Source organism: Protopterus annectens, chromosome 6.part0, assembly GCF_019279795.1.
Source record: "Protopterus annectens isolate FY-2018-M chromosome 6.part0, PAN1.0, whole genome shotgun sequence".
Lineage (NCBI taxonomy): Eukaryota > Metazoa > Chordata > Ceratodontiformes > Protopteridae > Protopterus > Protopterus annectens.
This window is the reverse complement of record NC_056737.1, coordinates 748,001,262-748,028,584: the sequence shown is the minus strand read 5'-3', so window position 1 is coordinate 748,028,584 and position 27,323 is coordinate 748,001,262. Positions and strand designations below refer to the sequence as shown.

The window sequence follows — 27,323 nt, the reverse complement described above, 5'->3', positions numbered from 1 at the left end:
GAATCCATGTTCCTGGAGGCATTCGAAGCAGGCTCATCTACCTCTTGGGTGTCCCCTCCGGCCGACCCGTTAGTGGACCTTATCACCACTAGGGCGTGGAAGGAGCCAGACACTGTGGAGCCAGTCCCCAAATGTCCTGACAAGATCCTGAGCCCCCTGGCAGAGAAATCCCTTTGGAGCAAGGGACCCCCCGTAGATGCCATGTTGGTGGCGGCAGCCACCATGAGGGAGTTAGCCCAAGAGAGTCCCTCTGTCCATCCCCCGAGCAAGGAGTCTCGCTCGATGGACCATCTCAGGAAGTGGGTCTTTAGTTCAGCGACCTTCACTGTAAGGTCCCTGAACTACATGGCATGTGATTCGACTGCAGCGAGACCTTATCAAAGAGTACGCTGCATTGCCCCCGGAGTCCATGTCGGGGGAGGACAAACAGGTGTACTCCACTCGCATGGCCACTCTTAGGTCTATATCCAACACCTCTATGCGGCTTTTATCCCATGCTACAGAGGGAGTCGCTAGAGCCAGCGGAGCAGGCCTAGTTATGAGGCGCCAGGCCTGGCTCTGACATTGTGATTTCGCGGGACCCTTCAAGGTGTCCTTTGCGAATGCCCCCTTCGATGGTTCTGCCCTGTTTGGCAAGACAGTTCGCAAGACTTTGGTCCTGAGCGAAAAGGATGGAAGACGTTGTCTGCCGTCGGAGTCTGCTTCTCTGCTCCCCAGAAGTTCTTCTCCAAGAACCAAAAGGGACAGAAGAAGATGTGGTTCCGAAAGTCGCAACAATCCCAGTCCGCTCCGGACTCCCAGTCCTTCCGCGGCAGAGGAGGACAGGGTGGATGCCGCCCTAGAGGCAGAGGGGGCCCGAGGAACTTTGGGTCCAGAGAAGCCTTCTCTGATCGGCCCATGCAGCAACCCTGAGGGGTTGCCTAACTGCTCCACTCTGGAGGCAGTCGGGGGGCATTTCTTGAAGCACCTGGCAGCTTGGGAGTCCATTACAACAGACCGCTGGGTGCTTCATATCATATCCAGAGGATACAGAATTCCCTTTTTCTACATTCCCGACACCCTCGGACACCTCCCCGATGTTCCACCCAATCAGAGGGAGGCAGCAGCTGCGGAAATTCTGCTGCTTTTAGAAAAAGGAGCCATCCAGCACATCCCCCCAGGCCAGTCCGGATCGGGTTACTACTCCAGGTTCTTTTTGGTGCCAAAAAAGACGGGGGACCTAAGGCCCATCCTCGATATTTCCCTACTAAATCTGTCAGTAACCAAAGAAAAGTTCCGGATGGTCACTCTTCAGTCTATTCTCCCCCTCTTGTGGGAGAATGACTGGATGTGCTCCATAGATCTCAAGGATGCGTACTACCCCATATTGATGGACGAACGGTCCAGGAGGTTTCTCCGCTTCTGGCTGGGAGCCAGTCATTATCAATTCAGGGTCCTCCCCTTTGGTCTCACCTCAGCCCCTAGGGTGTTCACCAAGGGTATTAGCAGTGATAGCGGCCCACCTGAGACTCCAGGGAATGCAGGTCTTCCCATACCTGGACTGGCTCCTCACCGCCCCGACAAGGCATCTACTATGCTTAGCCAGGGACTACTTTCTCAACCTTGTTCCGCAACTAGGGATCACTATAAACTCGGACAAGTCCTCTCTCACCCCGACTCAGGTGATAGATTTTATCGGGGCCAGACTGGACACCAACAGGCAACTAGTCTTCTTAACTCCCGACCGGTTGCATACTTTGAGGGCACATGTGTGGGCCATTCTTCAGTCTTCAAAACCTCCGGTGGGATTGGTTCTGAGGGCCCTGGGGTCCATGGTAGCTGCTATAAACCTTCTTCCCATGGCATGTCTGAACATGAGGATTCTACAGTGGACTCTCCAAGTACAATGGTCCCTTCATCAATACTCCTTGAGTCACCCCATTTCTCTCAGCAGGGCCTGCAAGAGGGCTCTCGTTTGGTGGCTTCAATCGCCAGACCTCCAGGTGGGACGCCCCTTTGCCACGGCCCCCCCCTCTTGCCACGGTGACCACGGACGCCTCTCGTCTTGGGGGGGCATTATTCGAGCAGGACGGTCCAAGGCACGTGGAATGACTGGGAGACCTTATTGCACATAAATGTTCTAGAGATGAGGGCAGTGCTGTTGTCATTGCAAGCACTTCAGAGCCTTCTGCCTGTAGGAACAATTGCAATCCAGACAGACAATATGTCTGCGGTATGGTACATCAACAAACAAGGGGGAACCAGGTCTTACCCACTCTGTCGAGAAGCCATGAGAGTGTGGGAATGGGCGATCTCCACCAACCGCTTTCTCATTGCACCGCACATTCTGGGACTGACCAACATCCTGGCGGACAGACCGAGTTGCACCATCCTTTCACCTTAAGAGTGGTCCCTCAATCCTCGAGTAGCGAGTCGAATTTTTGCCATTTGAGGGCAGCCCTGTTGCGATCTTTTCGCATCTCCCTCAAACACGAAATGCAACAATTACTTTGCTCTCATTCCCCCTGCCGGGGAAGCCCCAAGGGATGCCTTGGTGCATGCTTGGCCACCCGGTCTTCTCTATGCCTACCCTCCTCTTCCCCTCATGCTAAAACTTCTTCAGAAAGCCAGTCAGTTGGGGAGCAGGATGATCCTCATTGCCCCATTCTGGCCTCGCCAAGCTTGGTTCCCTTACCTCTGGTCTCATTGAGTGAATCCACCCTGGATTCTAGATCCCCTTCCGGATCTAATCTCCCACCCCCAGGGGCTCTCACTTCCCGACCTGGCCAGCCTCAAGCTTACGGCTTGGCTGTTCCAGTTCCACTTGTAGCTAGGACTCCCGGTATCTCTTCTTCAGTTAAAACTATTCTAGTAGCAGCGCACAAGCCCTCTACTAGGCAGGTCTATGGTAGTAAATGGAAGCTTTTCTCTATCTGGGCAGAACGCCATAATTTGGACCCTTTTACAGCCCCCTTGCCTGCGGTGCTGGACTTTTTTCAGGTCTCTTTAATGACGGAGCTAGCTGTTCTACGGTTAAGGTTCATTTAGCAGCTATCTCTCATTACCACATAGGTACTGAAATGGGTCCTTTGATTACTACAAAATTGTGCAAAACATTCCTAAAGGGCACCTTTCTTCTTAGACCTCCAATAAAGGAAGCAGTACCTCCATGGGATTTGACCTTGGTATTACAAGCTCTGACAGCCCCTCTCTTCGAACCGGCGTCTTCAGTAGACCTCAAATATTTGTCTTGGAAAACAGCCTTTCTTGTGGCTATTACTTCAGCCAGGAGAGTATCTGAATTGCAAGTTCTTTCTGTGAAACCCCCATACTTAGCCTTTCACAAGGATAGGGTTTACCTCAGGACCAATCCCTCCTTCCTCCCGAAGGTAGTTTCTGAATCTAATATTAACCAATCTATCAGTTTGCCAGTCTTCTTTCCTAACTACCAGAACAAAGGGGAGTACAGACTACATTCTTTGGACGTGCACAGACAACTTAGATTTTACATTCATAGGACATCTGATCATAGACAGTCCGACCAGTTGTTCGTCTCCTTTGCCAAATTTAATCTAGGTAAACCAGTCTCGAAAGTTTCCTTATCGAGATGGATTTCACAGTGTATCATTACAGCGTATCGAAATTCCGGCAGGCCCGCACCTCAAGGAGGTCGTGCCCATTCAACTAGGGCTATGGCTACATCTGCTGCCTTTAAATCCAGGATTTCCTTGGATGATATCTGTTCAGCAGCCACTTGGGCCTCATCTCAAACCTTCATCAATCATTATAAATTGGACATTACCTCCAGAGGTAGAACTTCTTTTGGCTCTGCAGTGCTCCGGAATATCCTTCCATGAAGGCCGCCCAAGGTTTAGGTAGCTGGGGACTCTGTCCCACAGGTTGCAGACCAAATGAAGTTAACTACTTCAGATTAAGAAGTTATGTATTCACCATAACGTTCCACCTGAGTAGGTAAACTTCATTTGTCTGCAATTGTCCCCCCCCTCCATCCCCCTGACCTTCAGATGTGTTTCATGTCATATAGTGATGTAACCAATCTGATAATGTAGTTAGTTATCCACTATAGTGCTTGCGGGCAAACTTGATCTGAGGTCAGTCAGGGTTGGCAGGGGATTATGGGTAAGGGGAGGAGCTAGGAGCTCGGATCTAAGCTTTGTAAAGTTGCCAGCTCGGATGCGAGATCAGATCCGTATCCCACAGGTTGCAGACAAATGAAGTTTACCTACTCAGATGGAACGTTATGGTGAGTACATAACTTCTTATTCCAGTTACAGCTCCTGATGTGTTTATGTATGATAAACAACTTGAACCCATCACAGTGCCTTAATGTCTCATTTGAATACACAAGACATTCAGCATGGTGTCAGAATGGGATCCGAAGCTGAAACAGCTCACAAACCATGAGGCACACAGTTAGAAGTGGAGGAATTTACAGGAGCCAACTCGCAAATAGGTCAGCAGTTATTCAAAGGTATTTAAACTCATTTAAATGATTTTTCATTTGCCAAATATGTGGCGAAGCATTCAGAATGTTCAAAATAATTACCAAGATAAACTAAATGTCCGGAATTGCGACATGCTCATAAAAGCATTCAAAGTAAATACAGAAGTGTTTAAAATAATTTCCACAGTGTTAAAATGTGCCAAAAAGCTAAGACAACTGCATTTTTTGCAGTGTACTACTTTTTTGCATTAACTAAAACATTTCAAAGTATCTGGAGTGTCCGCAGTGTTTGTAGTATTCGCAGTGTTTGCAGTTTTAAAGTCAAGCATTTTCAGAGAGATTGCTGTGCATTTGGGCATAATTACCAGTACCTGGTCTATGCTTATATTTAAAAGTAATTTGTTGTTATGGCAGAGGGATTTCGCAGACCACTGGTGTTTGATGATAATATTGCTGAGATTTGGAGAGTGTTTGAGTAAGAATGTGATATTTTTATACAGGCTGCATTTTCTGTTAAAGACGCAAGTACAAAGGCATTCATACTTCTTAATTTAGCTGGCTCGGAAGCCATTGAGAGGGAATGTTCATTTGTGTTTGCACCTGCTGTGTGTGCAGGGGAGGGGGAGAACCGCCATATTGTGATACAGGCTGAAATGCGGGAAGGCCCTGAGTGCTTATAACGTAAATTTAGAGAAGTGTGTAATCCTCAAATGAATATTACAGTGGAAAGGTACATGTTTTACACAAGAAATCAGAAGCCTGGTGAAATTATAGCAGCATATATTACTGACTTAAGAAATAAAGCAAAAACGTGCAGATTTGGTGATCTGAGAGATGAGTTGATAAGACATCCTTGTGTGTGGTGTTAATAATAGTGCAGTGAGAAAGTTTTTTTTTCTCCCAGACCGTGATTAACCTTGAGCAAAGCCATTGAAATTTGTCAAATATATGAGCTTACAGAAAAGCATACGAATATGCTTATGAATGAGAAAAACGTGCATGCAGTGTCTGCCACTGCGAATATCGATAGTGTACAACATAAAGCTAATATGAAAAAGAAATGTAAACCGAATGGGGCCGCTACAAACAACCTTATTGTTAGCGGTCGTAATTGTGTTGGCAGTCATGAACCTAGACAACAGAAGTGCTTAGCTTTTGGTCTGCAGTGTCATAAATGTAAAAAATTTAATAATTTCAAAAGGCTTTGCAAGTCTAAAGTGGCACATACTTTATTAAAAGAGAGTATCCGAAGGAACAGGTAGATCAGATAGAGAGCTTTGAGCAAACTTTCGATGTTGATCGTGTCCCTGTGATTAATTAAACAGTAGATTATCAGTTGGCAAGAAAGAGTAAACTGTCTTGTACTGTTCGGATTAATGGGAAACCTGTAGAACTTAAAGTAGACACTGGATCCAAGTGTGCAAAACTAGTTGCTTATGGTGGTGAAGAGATTCAGACTGATGGTGCTGCAGTTCTCACATGCCATTCTGCTGGGAGCAGCTATGCATTGCAGTTTTACATAGTCAAAAGACACATGCAGTCATTGTTAGACCTCAAAGACAGTTTGAAAATGAGACTCATTTAATTTAATAAAGAGATCCACCATATAAGTCTGAACAACAGCGATAGTTTTACACAGAATTTTTTTAGTGAATATGCTGATATTTTCACAGACGAGCTTGACAAACTTCCAGTCACATATTCCATGAAGTTAAACCATGAAGTAAGCCCAGCTGTCAGCCAGCAAGGAAGATTCTGTTAGCAGTGCAGACTAGCGTTAAGACAGTCATTGACAAAATGGTTTAATTTAGGTGTAATAACTCCAGTACAAGAACCAACTGAATGGGTGTCCTCCATGGTCGTAGCTCGTACGAAAAGCTGAGATGATATTCAGATTTGTATTGATCCGAGAGATTTAAACAAAGTGCTTAAACATCTTTATCTGATGCACACAGTAGTAGTAGTAGCCACTCTCATGCCAAATATCACTGTTTTTTCAGTTTTATTTGCAAAAAGTTCATTTTGGAAAAATTTGCTGGATCACAGATCTTCATTGTTAACCACTTTTAGTACACCATTTGGTATATACAGAATCTTGAGAATGCCATTTGGGATAAATTCTACCAGTGAAATATTTCAACGTGTGATGGAACAAATTTTTTTCTGGTTATCCATGTGCTATTATAGTAGACGACATTATTGTAGGGGGCATTGGCGAAATCGAACATGATAGAAACCTCAAGAAAGTTCTAGACTTTGCTTGTGGAGTAAATCTTAAACTGAATCCTCAAAAGTATAAATTCAAACTGACAGAAGTTACTTAGGTGGGTCATTTGTTTACCAGCTCTGTCTTACAGCCAGATCTGTCTAATCAAGCAGGAATTCTTGAGATGCCAGTTCCAGAAAATGTCACATCTTTACAATGTTTTCTTGGTATGCCCAACTATTTAGGAAAGTTCATCTAAGACCTGAGTGAGCTTTCAGCACCATTATGTGAATTGACATGCAAAAATTTAAACTGGTCCTAGTTGGAACAACACCAAAAAGCATTTGACCTTCTGAAACAAAAAAATGCCAGTCCACTCACATTGAGATAGTATGATGTTCACAAACCCGTAACTCTTTTGTGTAATGCTTGAAAATATGGTCTTGGTGCAGCATGTCTTCAAGAAGACATACCAGTAGCCTGTGCATCCAGAACTTTAACCCAAACTGAAATGCAGTATGCACAAATTGAAAAAGAGCTTTTGGCAGTAGTGTTCACATGTTTGAAGTTCTATAATTATATTTATGGCAAACCTGTTCAAATAGAGACTGATCACCAACCTCTGGTGACAATCCTGAAAAAGCCAATACAATACAGCCCCAGCATGGTTGCAGTGCATGATGTTAAAATTGCAAAAGTACAATTTTAATATCTATACAAAAGGCAAATTTATGTACCTTTCTGATGCTTTGTCGAGAGTACCAAGACAAACCACAGAACAGCATGACAATGAGAAAGCAGACTTTGAAATCATGGAAGTCAGAAATTTTTCCTCATCACGTCTTGATGAATTTAGAAATCATACAGCTTCAGACCCAGTTCTCCAGAAGATTAAACATGCTATCAGTCAAGAATGGCTAGCATGACAACCTAGTTTACCACTTGACATACAGAAGTGTTTTCTTTACAGAAATGAGCTCATGATGGAAGATGGAATCCTCATGAAATGCCCTAAAGTGGTAATTCCTACAACATTATAACAGGAATATATCAAAATGTTGCATTGTGATCACCCTGGTACTGATTCAGCCAAAAGAAGGGCAAGAAACGTAGTATTTTGGCCTTCTGTGTCGAAAGCTATATAGAAGGAAACTCTACCATGTTCTGTTTGCAACAGTACTAAATTGCACCAAAAAAAAACACTTCAGCCAAACCAAATTCCTAAATTGCCATGGTCGATGGTTGCTACTGATATTTTCGAATTGAATGGTCAGCATTACTTAGTGTTAGTAGACTGTTATTCAAATTGGTTTGAAATTGTCCTTCCTGACAACATCCAGCACTGTCATCATGAAATTGAAGAGACATTTTTTCTGTTCTTGGTAGTCCACACAAAGTTGTATCTGACAATGGTGCACAGTTTACAAGTCAGCAGTTCAAGAAATTTGCTGAGTCTTGTGACTTTGTCCATGTTACTAGTAGTCCTGAGTATCCATAGTCCAATGACTTAGCTGAGCATACAGTTCAAAGTGCAAAATGTTTGTTGGACAAGTCCAAGAGAGATGGTACCAATGTTTTTCTTAACCTATTTAATCTCAGACACATTCCTTGAGATAATTTTTGTTTCACCTGCTCAGATATTGATGTCCAGACAGACTAGAACATCTCTTCCAGTCAGTAAACAATTACTGATACCAAAGGCAAAGAGCAACAGAATGGTTAAGACTCAACTTTTGAAAAAATGCCAGTCGCAAAAGTTGTACTACAATAAATCCAGCAAACCTCTTAGACTATTAAGACAAGGAGAGGTTGTGAAAATGCAGACATCTAAAGGATACGACCGAGAGGGTATTGTCAAAAATATTCGTGAAGAACCGAGATCTTACATCGTACAATCTGATGGAATGGATTTCAGAAGGAATTGAAGGCCCATATTACCAGTTTCTGAACTAGTGAAGCAGCAGATTGCCTGTGCCAGAGATTCTATTTCTCAGTGACTCTACACTTGTTCAAATTCCAGAGGACAGTGTACTTCAAGTAATTCTGATGTAATTCCCAAAATTTCCAGTTGTAGAAGAATCCCCAGAGACTGTCTCTATTGCTAAACCTACTCAAAGTTTTTATGTGACCAGATCGGGTAGAATTTCTTGACCCATTCCGCGATGCACAATGACTTGGACTTGAATTCATTTGTTGTTAAAATGTTGATGTGATGTCTAGCATGTAAAATTTCTTGTTCTCCTATTGCATGTTGAACGAATCAAAGAGGGAGGATGTAGATCACTGTGTGTATTGTACCTAGTCAGCCACTGTAGCTAGATACCATGTGCATATAATTTACTGAACATGTGCAAGATCAGTGCCATTTTGTGTAGTCAGTCAGAGTGAATGCATGAATGGAGTTGCACGAGTGTGTGAAGTAATGAGTCAGACAGCTTAAATATATGTTCCATTTCCAGCTCCTGATGTGTTTATGTACAGTAAACAACTTGAACCCATCACAGTGCCTCAGTGTCCCATTTGAGTACATGAGACATGCAACAGTGTAGATAAATGCCTCTTTTATACTGCGGATATGTTGATGTCCTACAGATTTCTGCCTGGTCAGGAAGAAGGGTTCAAAATTCTGGAAGGCTGGCCAGATGACCTACATTCTGTGGCAGAAGTCCCTATGGGTTGTTACTATTGCTGTGATGATCCTACTTAGAATGTCTACTGATATGCTAATTTGCTTATGTAGTTATACTTCATATGCAGAAAAAAATTTGCCAGGCATGGTTCTGCTAAAGATGCAGAATATGCTAGCTGTTTCAAGATTTTCAGTGGTTGTACTGTAGTAAACTGTTATTCACTCTTATGCTGTAGTTTAAAGAAAGTATTAATAGCCATTGTTCATTATTAACCCAAGGCAATAATTTTTAAATCCTCAGAGTGAAAAGCGAAGTTCTAACTTTATGTACTTGATGGTTGAATTTCCTCGTGTCAAATGTGATGATAAGGAGTATGCCATTGTTTATTATGAAAAGGTATGTTTCATTTTATTATAATCTTGCAAGCAAGTAAATAAAATTTAAATCCTATTGTTTCATTTTTGTACTTGGTTTTTGAAATCCTTTTAACTGTATTTCTGCAAGTGTAAGGCAGGAACCGCTATCAGCATAGTCTTATCGCATTCCTCCATAACGTTTACATATTTAATTTATTGTTTGAAATGTTGTAGAGCAATACTGTTTGACTTTTTACCTTTTAGATACATATAGGAAAATAAGCAGAATCTGTAAATAGCAGACAGGTATTTTTTGTGTTCATGTTAATTTGTTTCATCTGAGACCCTGCCTAGTGCCAATTTTCCCTTTCCTCAGTCTCTGTCCCCATCCCCCTTAATTGTGCAATCTGTTGTTCTCCAGCTAGTCTAGATGAGTGGATGACTAGACACACATTATCACTAGGACTGCCATGTATAGTCTTGCTTGATTTGGGAAGTAGGCACTTTTAAGTGCTTGAAAAGGGAGGTATGAACTTTTTGTCTTCTTAAAGGTGTATATGGCTAGGCATCTTATGGTCCTTGTGACTGCATGTATCGTATTGTTCCTATATTCCTGTGAGATATATGATTAGAGACGTGAAACATGCCTTTACAAGAAGAACTGCCTGAGAAAGACTGGAATCTTGGTGACTATTTTAACTGGAAAGCAAATTGTAAACCATATACCTCAGTTTATGTCATTAATATTTAGAAGGACTTTGAAGTAACTGTAAATAAGAGTCTTTGTTATTAATATTTGTTTAAAGATTTCATGAGAAATCTCATGAGAAAAAGGGAGTCCTGTCGGTGACTGCTGTATATGTTAAAGATGTTAAGGCAAGAAAGTATTTTTTCTTAGTTGTAATGCTTTCAGGCTTTTCGACTTGGCAGGGTAAGAGAGGCTGGAGAGAGACAAATTAAAGTGAGTAATAATGTGATCTTGGTCTGCTGGGATGGCAGATGTAAAATTATATTTATCACAGCAGTTGTAAAATTAAAGTAATACTCTCCCGTTTCTACAGTGGTAGATGTCTAGATCAAGGTCCTTGGTTTAAGATAAAGACAATTTTTTTTTTCCGAAAATATGTTTGAAAACTAAGACAAAATGATGAAAGGCATGGAAATTGTGCCTTTCTTGTTGTTTGTCAATTCATTAACCATTTTATTTTCCATTAGCAAATGTTTTCAGTGGGAGTCAAGAAGTCTACAGGTGCAAGCAATTAACATTGAGAATTGTAAACAATGTGTTCTGAGTCTTAGCACCATTAACATTTAAAGATACATTGGCAAGCAGTTCAGTGAATAAATAAATTTGAAACTGTGGGAATTTTCCCATCAGTCTTAAAAAAAAAACTAAAAAAGTCTGTTTTTTCACTCTGTCTTTGTTTCCTGACCTATTTTAACACCTCAAAATCAAGTGATTTATTTGTAATTTTAGCTTGTTTTCCACAACATGGCTACCAGTAGGGCTTGATGTATCAACATGATCTTCTTCTTCTTCCTCAACCCTTTCTCTTTCCCATAATGCTTTGTATGAGTCACGCCAGACATAAGGAAGTAAATGTGAATTCCCGTGCCATTGACGTATAATGGGATTTGTGTGAGTCACTGACATCTTCTATGCCTTCTGTAAAAGGACTGGTTCTTTTCTGTCTGTAGTCACCCACATTTATATTTGTCTCAGAGCTTGTTTTATGCTATACTTAGAAGTTATCCAGCTGTAGCCAGAAATGTAGTTAAATTGCAGGCCTTCGTTCAGGGTTTTCTTTTGTAGTCCAAGAGGAATTGACAGTACTCTCCCCCCACACTATTGCAGAGGTGTTAAATTTGTCACTGCACTGAGAGACCCTTGCAGAATCGAGTGCAGTTGACAGCTTATAATGGAAAGGAAGGGACTTCCAATATAAATCTCTTCCCCTCTGCCTGCAGTAGGAAGATCAATTTATTTCAGTAGTTTCATAACAATGGATTTACCCCTCACACTGTCTACAATAGACATCTCCAGATTTGTGAAATTACAGCAAAACACTAATTTTCAAACCTGACTCTATGATACTGGCACAGTAAAAGAATGCACTTAAAATTGTGTCTATTCCACAATCCATGCTGTGCAACTAATAATATAACTAACTAAAAATGCACAAAGACAAGAGTGCCTCAGAGAAATTACTGATGCTAGGCAAGGAATAGAAAATTGCTCAATAGCTTGCAGTTGAATTTGAGAACAGCACTATAAATTCAAAATGAATGCAGTTGTTATATGACTCATGAAAGTGATATAGAATTCCTAAAAGATTTAGTAACCCCCCCTCCGAAAAAAAAAAAAAAAAAATATATATATATATATATATATTTGCACTACATGGACTGTGGAATAGAGATAATTTTCAGTACATTCTTAAGTTACAGTAATATTGTGTTGTAGATATAGTAAGGAATAAATCAGTTGTTACTGGTAATAAAACAAACCAAAATAACCAAGCAGTTTCTGCTGTTTACACCCAGAAAAAAACAATGAAACTATTTAAATAAATAGATCTTCCTACTGCAGGCAGAGTGGAAGAGATTTATATTGGAAGTCCCTTCCTTTCCTTTATGAGTTGTCACTTGCACTTGATTCTACAAGGATCTCTCAGTGCAGTGACAGTTTTAACACCTCTGTACTAGTGTGGGGGGGGGGGACTGTTATTTCCTCTTAGACTACAAAAGAAGACCCTGAACAAAGGCCTGCAATTTAGCTACTTTTCTGGCTGTAGCTGGATAACTTCTAAGTATAGTGTAAAACAAGCTCTTAGTCGGACATAAATGAGGGTGATAGAGACAAAGAAGCGGGGTGATAGAGACAAAGAAGCAGTCCTTTTAGAGAAGGTATAGAAGATGACGGTGACTCACACAATCCCATTTTGTGGCATGGGGATTCACAGTTACTTCCTTATGTCTGGCATGAGTCATACAAAGCATTGTGGGAAAAAGAAAGGTTTGAGGAAGAACAAGATCACATTGATACATCAATCCCCATTGTAAGCCATGTTGTGGAAAACAGGCTAAAATTACAAATAAAGCACTTAGGGTGATTTGAGGTTTTAAAAAGAGTCAGGAAACAGAGTGAAAAAATGATTTTTTTAGTTCTAGGGTGGAGTTTTCCTTTTTATACTCTGATACGTTAAGAATAATTGTGCACAGCTTATTATAGCTTGCTGTAGCCAATGCACCGTTTTCTTTGGGATAAAATTTTATATTTACTTAAAGCATGCCAACCATTTTCCCATCTGGCATAAGGATATAGTTCAGAAATAAGAACTGTGACAATTGCTGGAGAATATGCTTTTACTTGTCTAATTGTATATAGCAAATAAAATGGAGTAGATTTGTCCCAAGTTAAATCAAACAAAAAATAAAAAAATAAAGTTCTCAAATAGTAATGGTGTATTGCATTTCAACTGTTGAAGCTGTACTAGGATAAGGTGGACAGATTGTGGAGGAAAAGATGTTTTATTTGCAGCACTGTCTTTGTGCAGTCAACAAGCTCTTTGTCTCCCCCATACTCTGTCTCCATGGGGTATGCCTTAATGGCTACTCTGCCTTCACCCTTTTATTCTTTTAGGGGTGATGGCCAGGCATCTCTGTGCTACCCATTCATTCCTCCAGTGGAGAGAGATGGCTGTTGGGTGCAGGCCAGTTTCACGTTTCAGCAGAGTAGCATGTGCTTCCCCTTGGAATGATCTCCACATTGGCTCCTTTCAAGCTCCTCGTGGTACTGCCTGCATGGTGACTGTGCACACCATAAGCTGTGTGTTCTCAGCAGGCTTCTACTTACAGGTGTAACATGCAGTCCTGTCATTAGTTGTGTCTCAGTCAGTGAGCCAGAGCCAGTAGTTGGCTTCTTGCTCCCATCTTCCCGGTACAAACCATGGTATGACTGTAACACTGGTTATCTCAGTTGAATTCAAGGCTTTCATTTCTCAGTGTTCCACAAGACAGAGAAAGGCTTTCTGGCTTTTGATTTCTCATACTACAAGAAAATTGTAGTAGTGGGCAGCTGCCCATAGCAAGGTAAAATACATGGGTGATTTAAAATATTTTCATTTAAAAGACATTAGCATGAAAGCAATGGTGCTACAATTAATATTGGATGGGAATGTTGGAACCTGGTCAGTTTATTAGCTAAACGTGTAAGACTTTTATGTGAAAGCAATTAACTGAATGGGAGAATGTATTAAGAGACTAGTACAACAACATGTTATGGCCAGGAAGCTTGGTTTCTAAACTGTAGCACTGGCAGCTAGTTGTCACATTTATTATGCAGCACTCTTAAGTTGACTTCAGATATTGTTCTGGTAGATTGAGGGTTCATAGGTTCATAGGTTCATACTAGGCTATCTGCCCGAGGGCATTTACAAGCCTAGCCCATAGTTTTGTGGCTTACGCCACCCCTTTAGTATGGGGAACTATACCCATTATTTTGCTGTGCCTCTGTTGAGCAGTGACACTGAGGTAATCCCTGGGGTATATCTGCGATCTCCCATCCATTGGTCAAGATTTCTCTTGAACAAGGCCAGCGAGGTGCTCTACATATCTATGTAGTGCATATGAATAGATAAAAAATATTTTCCAGCAAAAATGAATTATACTGTCCAGACATAAATACGTTCTGTGAGCTTGTAGCAAATGTCACTAGTAGTTAAACACAAAGTTTATTTTATATTTGTTTATCTGGGTAGAGCACTGATCAAAGAACGGCCAATTGCAGGGTCAGCTTGGGTTGCATGTAACACCAAGAGCCATACAGGTGTTAATATAAAAAGTAACACCGTTTTATAAGGAGTTGATAGTGCATCATACATAGAATTTAGTAAAAGCAGTTGAAACACTTGTGTAAAATTCTGTATAGATGTATCAATACGAAGTAGTGGTCTGGAGATGAATGGTGCTTGAGTAGGAGAGTACAGGGTTACATTGTATTAGGTGGTATGTCCTGTATTTTGGCAATTGGATTTATTCTGTTTATGTAAAAAAGTGTTTCATTTGGGGTCAGAATTTAGGGTAGTTGGTTATTTCCATGATATTTGGCAGGGAAGATTGTCACAGTTTGGGTGCAGCAGAGTTGTCGTCAGAGCTGCTTAGTTTATTTGTGGGGGTTTGGAGTGTTGGGCCTGAGTTGGATTGGCTCCTGTGGTTATAGATAACAGTAGCTGAGATGAGTCACTTAGGTTGATAGGTACTTACTAGGCTGTTGATTCTTGAGGATCTTTAAAAGCCTAGCCATACATTCCCATGACATTTTAGCCCTTGTATTTTAAGTGAAAACAACCCAGAGGTGAGCAGAACATTTACATTATGCTCTCATCCCTGAGGGCCAAAGGTGCTACTCAGGAGTGAATTTGCTGTTACCCATCAGTGTCCTCAGATTACATTTGAGTAGTGTAAGAGAAGTACTTTGCTTTATGTGAAGATGAAGATGATTCCAAAGAAGTGGTATTCTCTGTGATGCATATCTGTCCCTCCAACTTGTATTTATGCTACCAAAGAGATTTAGATCTCATGAAACAGGTATTTATGCCCTCACTGGACTTGCAAATGTGCAGTAGGTCTGACAGGATAGGGTTTGTTGAGGCTGTATACACAAGTCATAGATCACCCTTCAGTAGCCTGTTTGACAACAAAAAGAGAGACAAGGCTTTGAGATGGTCTGTATAGTTTCTGTGATATAGGCACTTGTTTTTCTTGGTAAGAAAACACTGTGGGCATTTGAGTTATTAAATATTTGGACAGTTATGTACTAAAGGGGCATTATCATCAGTGATGAGTAAAATACAGTAAAATTATCACACCCCTGGATCTAGATGCCATACCTTTCATAATAAGCCGTGCAGTGAAAAAGCATTTTTTTAAAAAATGGACATTGGGTGATTGAAGGAGAATTCATTGTCTACTTAAGTTCCTAGATCCCTAAATACTGGATCAGTTTTTAGGCTGTGTTGTCAATGTGACTTATAGGGGACTTACAACTTACTGAAAGTTAATATTGTATATTTCTTGGCATTCAGCTTTAATTCATAGTGTTAACACCAGATACTGGTTTGGGGAAAGGTCCTTTTGCAGGTTTTTGGTGATCTCTTGGGAGTTTATGATGACAGAAAATGTACATCATATGCAGACATGGTCGGCCATAAACCCTTAACAGTAGATTTAGCTACTGAGAAGCAAATGACAAAGAGGAGTGATCCAAAGATTGAACCCTGGGGTATCCATACATAACAGTTTTTTTGGAGGAGTTTGAGCAACCCACACTAATTACTTGGGTTGTATTTAGAGCCAGTTTTACAATCCAGTGAGTTAAATAGGGATTAACATTTAGATTGGATAGTGTCAAAATGCCTTTACAAGGTCTAGTTATACAGTGTGTATTGATTTCCTGTCATCTGTTTCTTCAGTAACCTTTTCAAAGAAGTCAACCAGATGAAGTAGGCAGGGTCTATTTTTAACAGACCTGAACTGGCTTGGGTCAAGAGTTTCTAGGTTATCTGTGTCTTTATTTAGTAATTCCATAATGATCCTTTTCATAGTCTTAGAGGTAGGCCATCTTAGTTCGAGAAGGCCCTTTTATAGTTGATTTTGAATGTAATGACATCTAGAGCCAGATTGATTGATAGAGGTCTGTGGCCTCCACATATAGTAGTGGTAGTTGGGGTAAGTCATTTAAGAGTTTGTTCACAGAAAGTGAGAAGAGTGGAGGGGTGAGTATTGAGCCCTGTGGAACACCTGATTGAGTGAAGGTAGTCTGTGAGAGAAATGAGCCAATTTTTACTTTGAAAGATCTGTTCGTGTGGAAGTCTTGGAACCAGTGAGTGGCTTGTGGACTAATGCTGATATGTATGAAGTGAGAGAGTAGAGCAAAGTGATCCGTTACGTCAGAGGCTATGGTTATGTCAATGAAAGCAGCATCAGTTTGGTTGCCTGTGTACATTGTGTTAAGATGTCATTTGTCAGTGTCCAGAGTACAGTCACAGTACTCCTTTCTTACTAAAATTCATGTTCTTTATTAGAACTTAAGTGATATTTTTGTAGGCATGTGGTGGATTGGTTCTTCAGAACTTGGCCTAGAGTAGGGAGTGTAACGATAGCTGGGAAGTGATTAGTGGAGGTGTGTTTTGATTCCTGTGGAGCTGATCTGATAGGTATTACTTTCCAGGTTGTGACCATGTTATTTGATGTGTGGTAAAGATTATAGATGTGATCTACATAAGTGACAAATGTTGTGTCTGCAGTGGTACAGAAGCCATGGGTACAGACTGTCTGCTCCATTAGATGAGTCAAGCAGAATTTGTTCTAGAAAGCTTGGGATCTAGTTTGCAGTAATCCTCATAACGTAAAAAGGTGGCATATATTCTGGGGACAGGGGCTCAGTTTGTAGAGTAGTAAGAGGTGAATGATGGGAATGGAAGATGGGTGAATTATTTAAGAGAGTCAGATGGTGAGAGGTTGCCAGTCTAATGCATTATGTAGTTGAGTGTCAAAACTTCCTTAGGTGGAACCCTGCCTTGCAAGGTTAACGTCTTACCAGATTTGTTCTGGGAAGTGTAGGAGGGAGGCTTGTTTTGATGTAGTGTTTAGCTTTATGTCTGTGAATTGCTTGTTTTGTAATATTGCAGAAAAATGTGTAGTATTCTGTATTTGATGGTGTGGGGCCCATTTTTCAGTTTTTCCATGCCTCACTGTAGAGTTGTATTATGGTTTTAAGTTCTTTGGTGAGCAGTTCAGGTTTACTGTGTTAGAAGAGTCTGTTAACTTTGGGAAAATAGGTATTTTGGAAAAAGATCTGTAGCTGAGAGATTTGGATTGTGGTAGAGTTAACATCTGTACGCTTAAGTACTGGTTTCCAATTTATGGTCGAGACGTGGGTTAAGAGTCTAGAGAAATGAATGAGACCATATTGGGAGACGGCATTTGATCTTGATATTTGATATATGGCAATGGTCATTGAAAGTAAGAGGTTGGGTGGTGGCGGAAGAAATGTTACTAAGCTGTGAGATGATTAGGAGGTCTTGCATGAGTATTTGTTATATTATTTGGTCTGGATGATTCGTTTACTACTTGAAGTAGTTTCAGGTTAGCTAGAAATTCAGATCTATCTTGAGTGGCAGGTCCTTGCAAGTTTAGGTTAAAGTCTCTGAGAATAGCTGTGTATTTGTGGGTGGAAAGGCAGATGGGATCTTGTGGATCAGGGTTTGAATTTGGGTAGTTGTGGAGGGTGGAAGGTATGCAGTGGCAATGTAGATGTGCTTTGAGGATTTGGAGGGCAGTGTGCTGATAACTCATTTGGAGTCATGGTCAGAGGCCAGATTGGTGACCTGGGTGACTACTGGTATATTGAGATTAGATTTGTAAAGTAGCATTGTTCCACCACCCCTTTTCCAAGTCAGGTATCAAAATTGTACTCTGGGAATAAATGTCTAACAAGGGGAAGGTTGTTTTTGAGCCACAGTTTTGTGACTGCAGCTGTGTTTTGGTTAATGGATGGTGAGGAATACACTGGTTTGGCCCAACTTTCTTATACTTTTGGTGTTAAAATGTGGACATGAGGAGTATACTGAGGTTATTCAGGGGTAGAGATTGTTTTGAGGAATTGCTTAAGAGTTTGTCTGGGTTTGATGAGTGCTGGAAATTATTAATATGGGTGCTACAGGGATGGGGAGTGAATTTGAATGGATATGTTATGATAGGAACTTGTAAGCTGTTAAGTTGGCTATGGAGGGGTGTGTGTAATTCATTTTGATAGCTATAGAGGAGAAGACTAGGGATATAGTTATCTGAGGATCAAGGGTCTCAAACAGATGCCATATGCTGCTCGGTTAAAAAAAACTCCAGCTCTACTCAGTTGCATACCGCCTACTTCGAGGCGATCTATGCCTGACATACAAAGCTATGTCAAATCCAGAATTAATGGATATGCTCCACCTCAGTAAATCTAAATCCCTTAGAGCCACACGCTCGTGGGACTTGAACCTCAGCACAGAAATAAATAGAACTTGTTGGAGGGACAGGTTCATAACCCAGAGGCTCCCTTCGCTCTGGAATAGAATTCCAGTTCATGTGAGGCAGAGCACCTCACTGAATCTCTTCAAGAAGAATCTCGATAAGTGGATGGGGGATCGTAGGTTTGTCCCAGGGATTACTCCCGTGTCACTATTAGAGGCACAGTAAACTAAACCTTAAAAAGGGCACAGTATACTCAAATCAAGGGGTGGCGTAAGCCATACAGAATCGGGCTAGGCTTATAATTGCCCCAGGGCAGATAGCCTAGTATGAACCTATGAACCTATGATTTGCTGAGAGCATTTACATAGCTGTAGTTTATTTGTTGGGAGTGCGTGGCAGCACTGCATTAAGTTTAAGTAGCTTTTTTGTTGGAGGGTTAAAGTCGGAATATCATGAAGCAGTCCTCAAAGTCCAAACCCAGTGAAGTACAGAATCAGAAGTGCCGTGATTTGATTTGTAAGGAAGGCTAGAGCCTCCTTAATGCAACTCTAACATGGATTAAGGAGAGTGCTGTAACCCTTCTTACAGGTGATACTGCTAATAAGGTTTTAGTTGTAAAGCTGTGTCATGGGACCTCAGAATGTTTAGCCTACAGGTAGTATGTAGTAAAATGTTTGTGTGCTGTTTTCTTTCCTTTATAAAAGTTGGCTGCATTTTTATGGTGCCGCCCTGTGATTCTGCTTACAAATAAAAACTAGCAGTTTAAGAAATTATTTTCAGTACCGCAAGACTTTTAATTCCAGCTAAATAGCTGTCACTCAAATACCTGAACATAACATTGACTGATTATATTTATATTGCTTGTGTGGTTGGTGAGTGGGGGAGAGAGCTCTATGGGTTAGGGTTTGCGTATGTTATGTTTCCATAAATATTACCTCCTGAAACTCCGAGATGCATTTAAAAGCAGATGCAGGCAGAGAGAAAGATGAAAATATTTTTGTGTAAACATAGATAGCAAGGTCTTGGAAAACTTTACAATATATAAATTAGTTGAGGCTTCTTAGCTTTGTCATTTCCAGGATCCTGCTAAAGTTTGTAAAGTGGGAACATGAGTAACGGAGATCAAGGTTTCTAAGCTAATATCCTGGTAATAGACACCAGACAGAGAAGGCAACACTTAAGCTTTGTAATGATTGCTATACTAGGCTGCTTTCACTTGATGAAAGACTGGGCATAGCTGTATCACAGGTTACATAAACAGTTGAAAGGACAGGGAGAATAGATTGATTCTTGAACTCATGGTAATTGTGAGATTTTGAAAGTTCACACCCTTAAAAGCACCTTAAATATTCTGCATATTTTAGACCATTCATTCAGAGCCTAGCAGCTGTATGTTGCAGATGAAAGCAGATATGTGTCTAAAGTCAGGCCTGAAGCAAAAATTCTCTGGTTTGTACACCAAGTTGCTGTTATACCTGCAGCACACTAGGCAATTTGAATATGGTTTATATTATAAATACTTAGGTAAGCATATGCAGCACACATGCACAGTACTGTAGTACTCTTTTTGTTGTCCAATAGCATATCCTTTTTATTTACTTTGTTTAGTTTCATCAGATGTAACCTGTTTCATTGTGAAAGCCATATCTATAACAGTTGTTATATCTGTAACAGTTGTATTAAACATTGTACAAAACAAGTCTGTCTTGCTGAATGAACTTTCACATTGTTTGTGCAGCCAGGTGAAACAGCAATAACATTTTGCTGCTGTTCAAAAATTAATTTGTATGCCGGATATGTATGATGTGTGCCCTGATGTCATACAGGGAAGTAGGTGCTGGCCCATGGAAAAATTGCCAACATAGGTACTGGCATTGGGTTTCATAAATGTGTGGACCTGGAGTATGGGAAGTCTTGTACCTTAAGGAAGGGGAGGATAAAGCTGTTGATTTGCTTGTTACTTCCCTTGCTTTTAAAGAAGACTGAAATGCTGGCTTGCTACCAGCATTAGTTTAATTACCTAGTGATGTAATATTGAAGAAATTCTACTGGCTGCTGGTGAGCTTTTTTTTTTTTTTTTTTTGTAACTGAGAGGGTATAGTTCTGACAGCGTAATATTGAAGATAACGTGGCAGTAGTATATACATAAGGACACACACACACTGTAACAGCACTAAAAAGCTGCAGAACAACTGACATCAGTAATATCAATATTTATTTTTAAAGCTAAACAATCACAGATGCATGTAAGCTATGATGACAACTAGCACCAGTATTTAGTTTATAAACATGGACCAACAGGCACAGCCTAGTGTAAAGAGTAAAGACCGTGTTTAATACAAATCATAATCGGATGCAAAGGGTGGAGTATTTATTTAGTTTATATATGCCGGGCCAACGGACATGCTCTTTATTACAGTATGGGATTAAGATCATTTTTAACTCACTGTTTCATTCACAGAGGTTCCACGTCACAGGTAACAGAAATCAGAGACATTAGGAATGAAGGTTAACAAGTAGTTCACTGCATAAGGTTGAGGAAAAAAGTATGCAGCAGAAGTCAAGGATCCTAAAATAGTTATATGTAGGAAACTACAATACAGAACACCTTTTGGATGATGCAGTTTTTGGATTACTGCATTACATGTCCTGATTGCTTAGACTGGTATGTATGACTGTACTTCTTTTGTCTTTGTGTTTGCATTCCTGTTTTTAAGTTGATGTCAGGGTCTCCCTTTTTCTGCTTCTTTTTATAATTCTTTAGTTAAAGAGTTCAGATTGTTGTCAGAATAGTCACAGAAATGGGAAAGCTTAGGTTTATGAATGTTCTTGGGACATTTTATTGAAAGTTTTACTTGGACATAAAATGTCAATTATTTTTAAGGTTGGCAAAAGAAGGTTTCACGTACAAACTAAGAAATCAAAATCCATGTTGAAATTTATTTCCTGAGTTTAATCAACAATTTCTTGTAGACGTTTAGTGCAAAATTTCAACTCTGATTTTTTTTTCCCCCCAGAAAGTACTTGTCTGATTAAAACTGGTGCCATAGACAGGTGTTTGTTTAAAATAAAACTTGTATAATCTGTAGCTAGAGGAATGTTTTTTTTTTCTATTGCTATTATTTTAGGTAACTCCATAACATCAGAGAAGGTGGTTTGGTTGTGGGATGTAGGTTAAAGGAATTTGTTTGATGCATGATTTGCTGCAGTGGGAAAATATTCTTATAGATTTTGTCTTTAATAAGCTGCATTGGGGGATTGATACACTTCAGAGATAGTATGCGACTCATAATTTAGTAACAGCAGTATGTTATCACTGTGTAATTCTGTACTGTCTTCATTGAAAAGAGGCACTTCAAAGTATTCCTAGTAATGTAAAATAGTGTGTACATGTCAAGGTAGTGGGTAAGATTGCTACAGTTTTATGCAGTGGATTTCTAGAATTTAGAGGTATTGAGAATTGGTCCTAATCTCTCCTATTACGTTTTACCCCATAATGGTACCCTAAAGCAGTTAATGGTCATCTCAGCTGTGTTGTACAAATGCCTTTGTCCATGTCTTGTTGGACTGTGATGGACTGTGATGCCTTATGCTTCACGTAGGGGAATATATTTGAGCACTGTCTTCACCCTGAAGTTTATTACATTCCATCCTTCAGATGTAAGGATGATGTGTAGAGGCTTTGGGTGTTACCCTTAGCCATTGGAGTCAGTATCAAGAGTGTGCAGTCCCACACTTCTGATGTGTGAACCATACTGACAATGAATTGTTCATTCTCCTCTTTAAGCACTGAGAGCTTAACTCATTTTTGTTGAAAGACATTAACAGACAGCATCTGCATGGTTATTTAATCTCTGACTTCTGTTAGAGATATCTGTGTTTTGGGAAAGTGTTGTATTATATGCATTTGCCATGACATTGCTTAAAAAGATGCGAGAGTCAACATAAACCCCACCCCCAAATTCCTCCAGAATCAGGATGTAATCAAACACCACCTCTAATTGACTTTAAGGTGTATTATCTTTAAAGTATTGTTGTACAACCGTTTGTCATTACAGTCCTAGACGTCTAATAGATTCCTGGACTTTGTGTAATGAGTTAGACTTGTGGCCCTGCAGAAAGTTGGGGTGCCACTGATTCAGGACCCTTTTTCTATTAATGAGTAGAGGGCTGCTGCTTAATTAAGGAGGCTTTTATTCTCTGTGAACCTGAACTTCCTTAGCCTACTTGTCCCAGTAGCATCTTGTCTTGTTAGACAAGGTTAATTAAGGCTTCTGCAGCAGTTCCATGTCAGTGCATTGATTTGTCCAAGTAGCTGGTGTGCAGATTTTCTTGTAAAGAAAACAATTTATCATTTCTCTTTGGTGTTTTATACACTTTTACCTGAAGTCACCATAATTGCTATGGATGACCTCCAGTGACAACAGAGTACAGCAGCAGAATAGATTTCCTTAGAAACAGTAATTTTGGATGTGACGTCAAGCAGTGGCATCAGCTCCAAGATCTGACCGAAATGGAAGACTTGGAATAACATTGGCCATTACAGCATATTTTTCTAGGAACCTCACAGAAGTGGGGTGTTTCATGGGATCTGTGTGTACTGTAACATTTTATAAGAAAATTTGTGGGGGATCTTATGATGATCAGCAGGAAACAGATAAGAGGGCTAATAATGTCCTGAGAACCTTCTCTTCATTTGTTACGACTTCCTTTACAGGTTCTGAAGTCTAAAACAGAATGGACTGACTTTATCTATGATAGCTGAAAGAAAAGTATTAATAAATGAGGGGAGCACTGAATTTGCCTCAGCCAGGAAGCACCATTCTCTGTAGGCATACTTGCAGTCAGATTGAGGGTAGTTTCTTTGTTTTGTTTTGTTCGATTGCAGTTTTTCAAAACTGCATTGACTTGTATGTAGTCTAGCAGCACTCTGCATGTTTTTTTCTTCTCTGTAGTACAATCACGGAGTTAATATATATATGGGTGTGTGTGTGCGCGCGCGTTTAATGTGTTTTCAAGGTGTACTTAAAATTGATGAAGCTTGGCTCATGTAGGGTCAGTCAACAGACCACCAGGAAAACCTCTCTGTATATGTTGCAGGTGTTCCATTCTGTTTTTCTAAGCAGTAGTTGTTTTGATGCTATTAAAAGTGGCCTATCCTTTAATGCTGAACATGGAAATGTTTGATTACTAAATGAAAATGTTTTGGGCTTTTTATTATAAAATGTTTCTATTAAATTCTCCAGCCTCATGGGTTAGATGTAGCAGTGTATTACCAAGCATCGTGAGTTGTGGAATTACTTAGAAGATGCCCCTACAGTCTTTGGTAACAGGAAGACCTCAGCGCTAGCCCAGTGACGTGCTAAAATTGTGGCTGAAGACACTGCCTTTTGCCTTGCAAACCCAAATACCAGAGACTTAGAATTTCTGTGTCAGTTGCTATCACTTGAGGACTGACGTCAGGTTGTCAGTAGTATAAAGTAAGGCAGCCGACGCCATTACATCAGTCTTTCTTGCCATGGAGCCCTAAGCAGAAGCAGTTTGCACGAGTGCCGGTCAGCCACTACCTGAGTTTCGTCTACCGAATTGAAGTTGAAGTCTTCTAAAGCTAAGTACCCCGCTGGGGATTCTTTTTTCTTGCACTAACCAATGTCAGAAAAAGTTAATAATTGTCTTGCCTGTGGAAAGCAAGTACCACACAGAGACTCTCACTCTCATTGCATCACTTGTTTAGGCCCAGACCACGACGTCCCTCATTGCCATTTCTGTGCTTTGTTCAACGCCAGAACTATCCATTGTCGGGCCCTTATTGTAGCTGGATATTTTTGCTTACAGTCCTCGAATTCCGATATGGCTTCGGTAAGCCATCCTACAGCAGATCTTCCAAAAAAATGTAAAGATAAAGACAGAGGCAGACCGCATAGGTCCAAACCACCAACGACGCTTCCGATAAGCTAGTCGCCAGTTCTCTGGTACTCAGTGAGGCGCTTTTGCAGCCCCTGATGCCCGCTTCTGTTAATTCGCAGGCCGCTACCAAGACCCTTTCGGAGTCCGGTGTGCAGCAAAGCTCTTCTTTGACTAAGGATCCTGCGGTTGTCTCAACCTTGGATGGGTCCGGAGCCGCTAAGCAGGCACCGGCTTCCGAGGAAGGCCTTTGCAATACCGAATCTCAGCACAAACCGGCGTCTTCTTTCACAACTACCGTTCTTTCTAAAACTACTGAGTTTCTCAGGCCCAGGGTACAAACCCCACCCAAGAAACTGACGACCCACTCTCAGGCGCCTGCTACCTTGCCTCAATCTCAAATGCTTAAAATGGTGGAAGACCTTATCATGCTGATAAGGGGAAGCCAAGCAACCCCCTCCAAAAGGAACAGAGATCTGTCCCCTGTAGTTTTGTCTGAACAAGACTCAGATGAATCTGATGTATCTGAATATGAAGACATGCAACCCCTCTCCACTTAAGAGGATTCCTTCTGCCTCTCCACCAGAGGATTTTTCCTTTGGGGAAACCCTGCATACTTTAAGGGAGCATTTCTAATGGGAGAGTCAGGCCTACCCTTGGTCTAAAAAGAGACTCGGGTAATTCCTAGATCTTCCACAACACAGATCCTTGGCCATCCCCCCAGTCCTGGATGCTGTGGAAGATGTTTTCCTCATGTTTTCCTCAAATCCAGCTTGACTCCTGATGCCCTTCCTCCTGCTCCCAAAAAAACAGACAGGTACTATTAGAGTCCCTGACTCACACAAATATCTTTTTAAAAATCCTACAACTGACCTTGAGGTCATTTCTCAAGGGCCAACACCAGCTTGAGACCTTAACTTCATATTGGAAAAGCTCACCCTGCCCCCCCTTCGAACCAGCTTCTTCTGCAGAGCTATAATTTCTCTCCTGGAAAACAGCATTCCTTCTGGCCATCACTTCAGCCAGAAGAGTCTGTGAGCTGCAAGCACGGATGGCTGTGGAACCCTTCATAGTCTTCCATGCAGGCAAGGTATTCCTCAGAACTGACCCATCCTTCATGCCACAAGGTGGTGTCCAGTGTGGCTCTCAACCAAACCATTCATTTGCCCACTTTTTTCCTAGCCCCCATAACAAGAGGGAAAGGATTCTTCACTCTCTAGATGTGTACAGACAGCTCAGATTATATCAAGACAGGACTAAATCCTTCAGAAAGTCTGATCAATTGCTGGTTAGCTTTGCTACAGGGGCAGAAAACAAAACCATCTCCAAACAAACCATTTTTAAATGGATTTCACACTGCATCCATTTCTGCTACAAACAGCATGGAAAGACCCCCCCCCCCCAAGGGGGTCAGGACGCACTCCACCAGAGCAGCCTCCACCTCTGCAGCTTCCCTCAGAAGAGTCCCCATCAAGGACATCCTGGAGGCTGCCACCTGGACTTCTGCTCACACTTTTACCAAGTATTACCACCTGCCTCTCTTCTCCAAATCCAGGTCAGGGTTTGCCTTTGCAGTGTTGCAGGGCATCATAGCCAGCCCCTAGTTTTATTGACTGCCTCCACCCTTTTCCTCAGCTTTGGGAATCAACCCAAATGTGATGACTGCAACAGTGAAACACGGAGAACATAGTGCAGTTGTGTACACTTACCATAAATGTAGATGTTCGAGTGTATTCACTGTTGCAGTCCTGGTTTCCCTCCCTCCATCGCCCTTCTTCTCTTTCTCCTTTTATTACCATTCTAGTTTGTTGTTCTCCTTGCTTTACAAGAGGCATGTTGGTATTTATTTTCCACTGGTGGGGTTTCTTCCACTAGAAACTGGCCTCCTACTTGGGGGCCCCTGGCAGGTTAGGCAAGAAAAATTGATGTAATGGCGTCGGCTGCCTTACTTCATAGTACTGACGACCTGACATCAGTCCTCAAGTGACAGCAACTGATGCAGAAATACTAAGTCTCTGGTATTCGGGCCGGCCGAGGGCTGCCCATGGCAGGGATAACCCAAATGTGATGACTACAACAGTGAATACACTTGAACATCTACATTTATGGTAAGTGTACACAACTGTACTTTTTATTTATAGACTAACACGCCCACTGTGTACTACTGTATGTTCATTGTACGCTCGGTGTTGCAGTAGGATTTCATAACATATGGAATTCATCTGCAAGCTGATGGTTGCCTGACTGACATGACCCCCAGAGGTCTGCATATGGTAGGATGTAGGCCAATATCACCCATACACGGACATGTACCTTGATACCCCTTAGGTCTCAGCTAAATTCAGTTCTGTTTTTGCTACATTTGTATCCTGTACTATGTGAGGGACCCTTTCTGCAGAAACTAAATATATATTGCTGATCATAAATTTTACATTCATTACAGTATTTTAAGTACATACATAAACACACTAAACAACATTGTTTAAAGTGTTTTGTTATAGATGTAACACTTTCTTGTTGTACCATGACAATCCCAACAGATGTAGCTCCCAGATATTGCCACTCCTCTGGAATAAACTCCCAGCTGATGTGAAGCAGAGCTTTTCAATAACCCTATTCAAGGGAAACCTAGAAAATTGGATGGGAGACTGTAAATTCACACCAGGGGTTGCATCTATGTCCCTCGTGGACAGGGGCAGTTGATGCTAATCATAGACTTACTCTGCTTATAATGACCACCTAACTAAGGTCAATTAGGGAACACT

The 27,323-nt window shown here is 41.1% G+C and overlaps 1 protein-coding gene across 1 annotated transcript in view; it reads left to right on the top strand.

Moving 5' to 3' along the window:
* PIK3C3 (phosphatidylinositol 3-kinase catalytic subunit type 3) overlaps nt 1-27,323 on the top strand; it is a gene marked incomplete in the record, with an annotated part of 1,653,126 nt that overhangs the window by 343,205 nt on the left and 1,282,598 nt on the right. Inside the window, 1 exon segment of the mRNA XM_044074431.1 lies at nt 9,581-9,676. Within this exon segment, the coding sequence (XP_043930366.1) occupies nt 9,581-9,676 (96 nt within the window).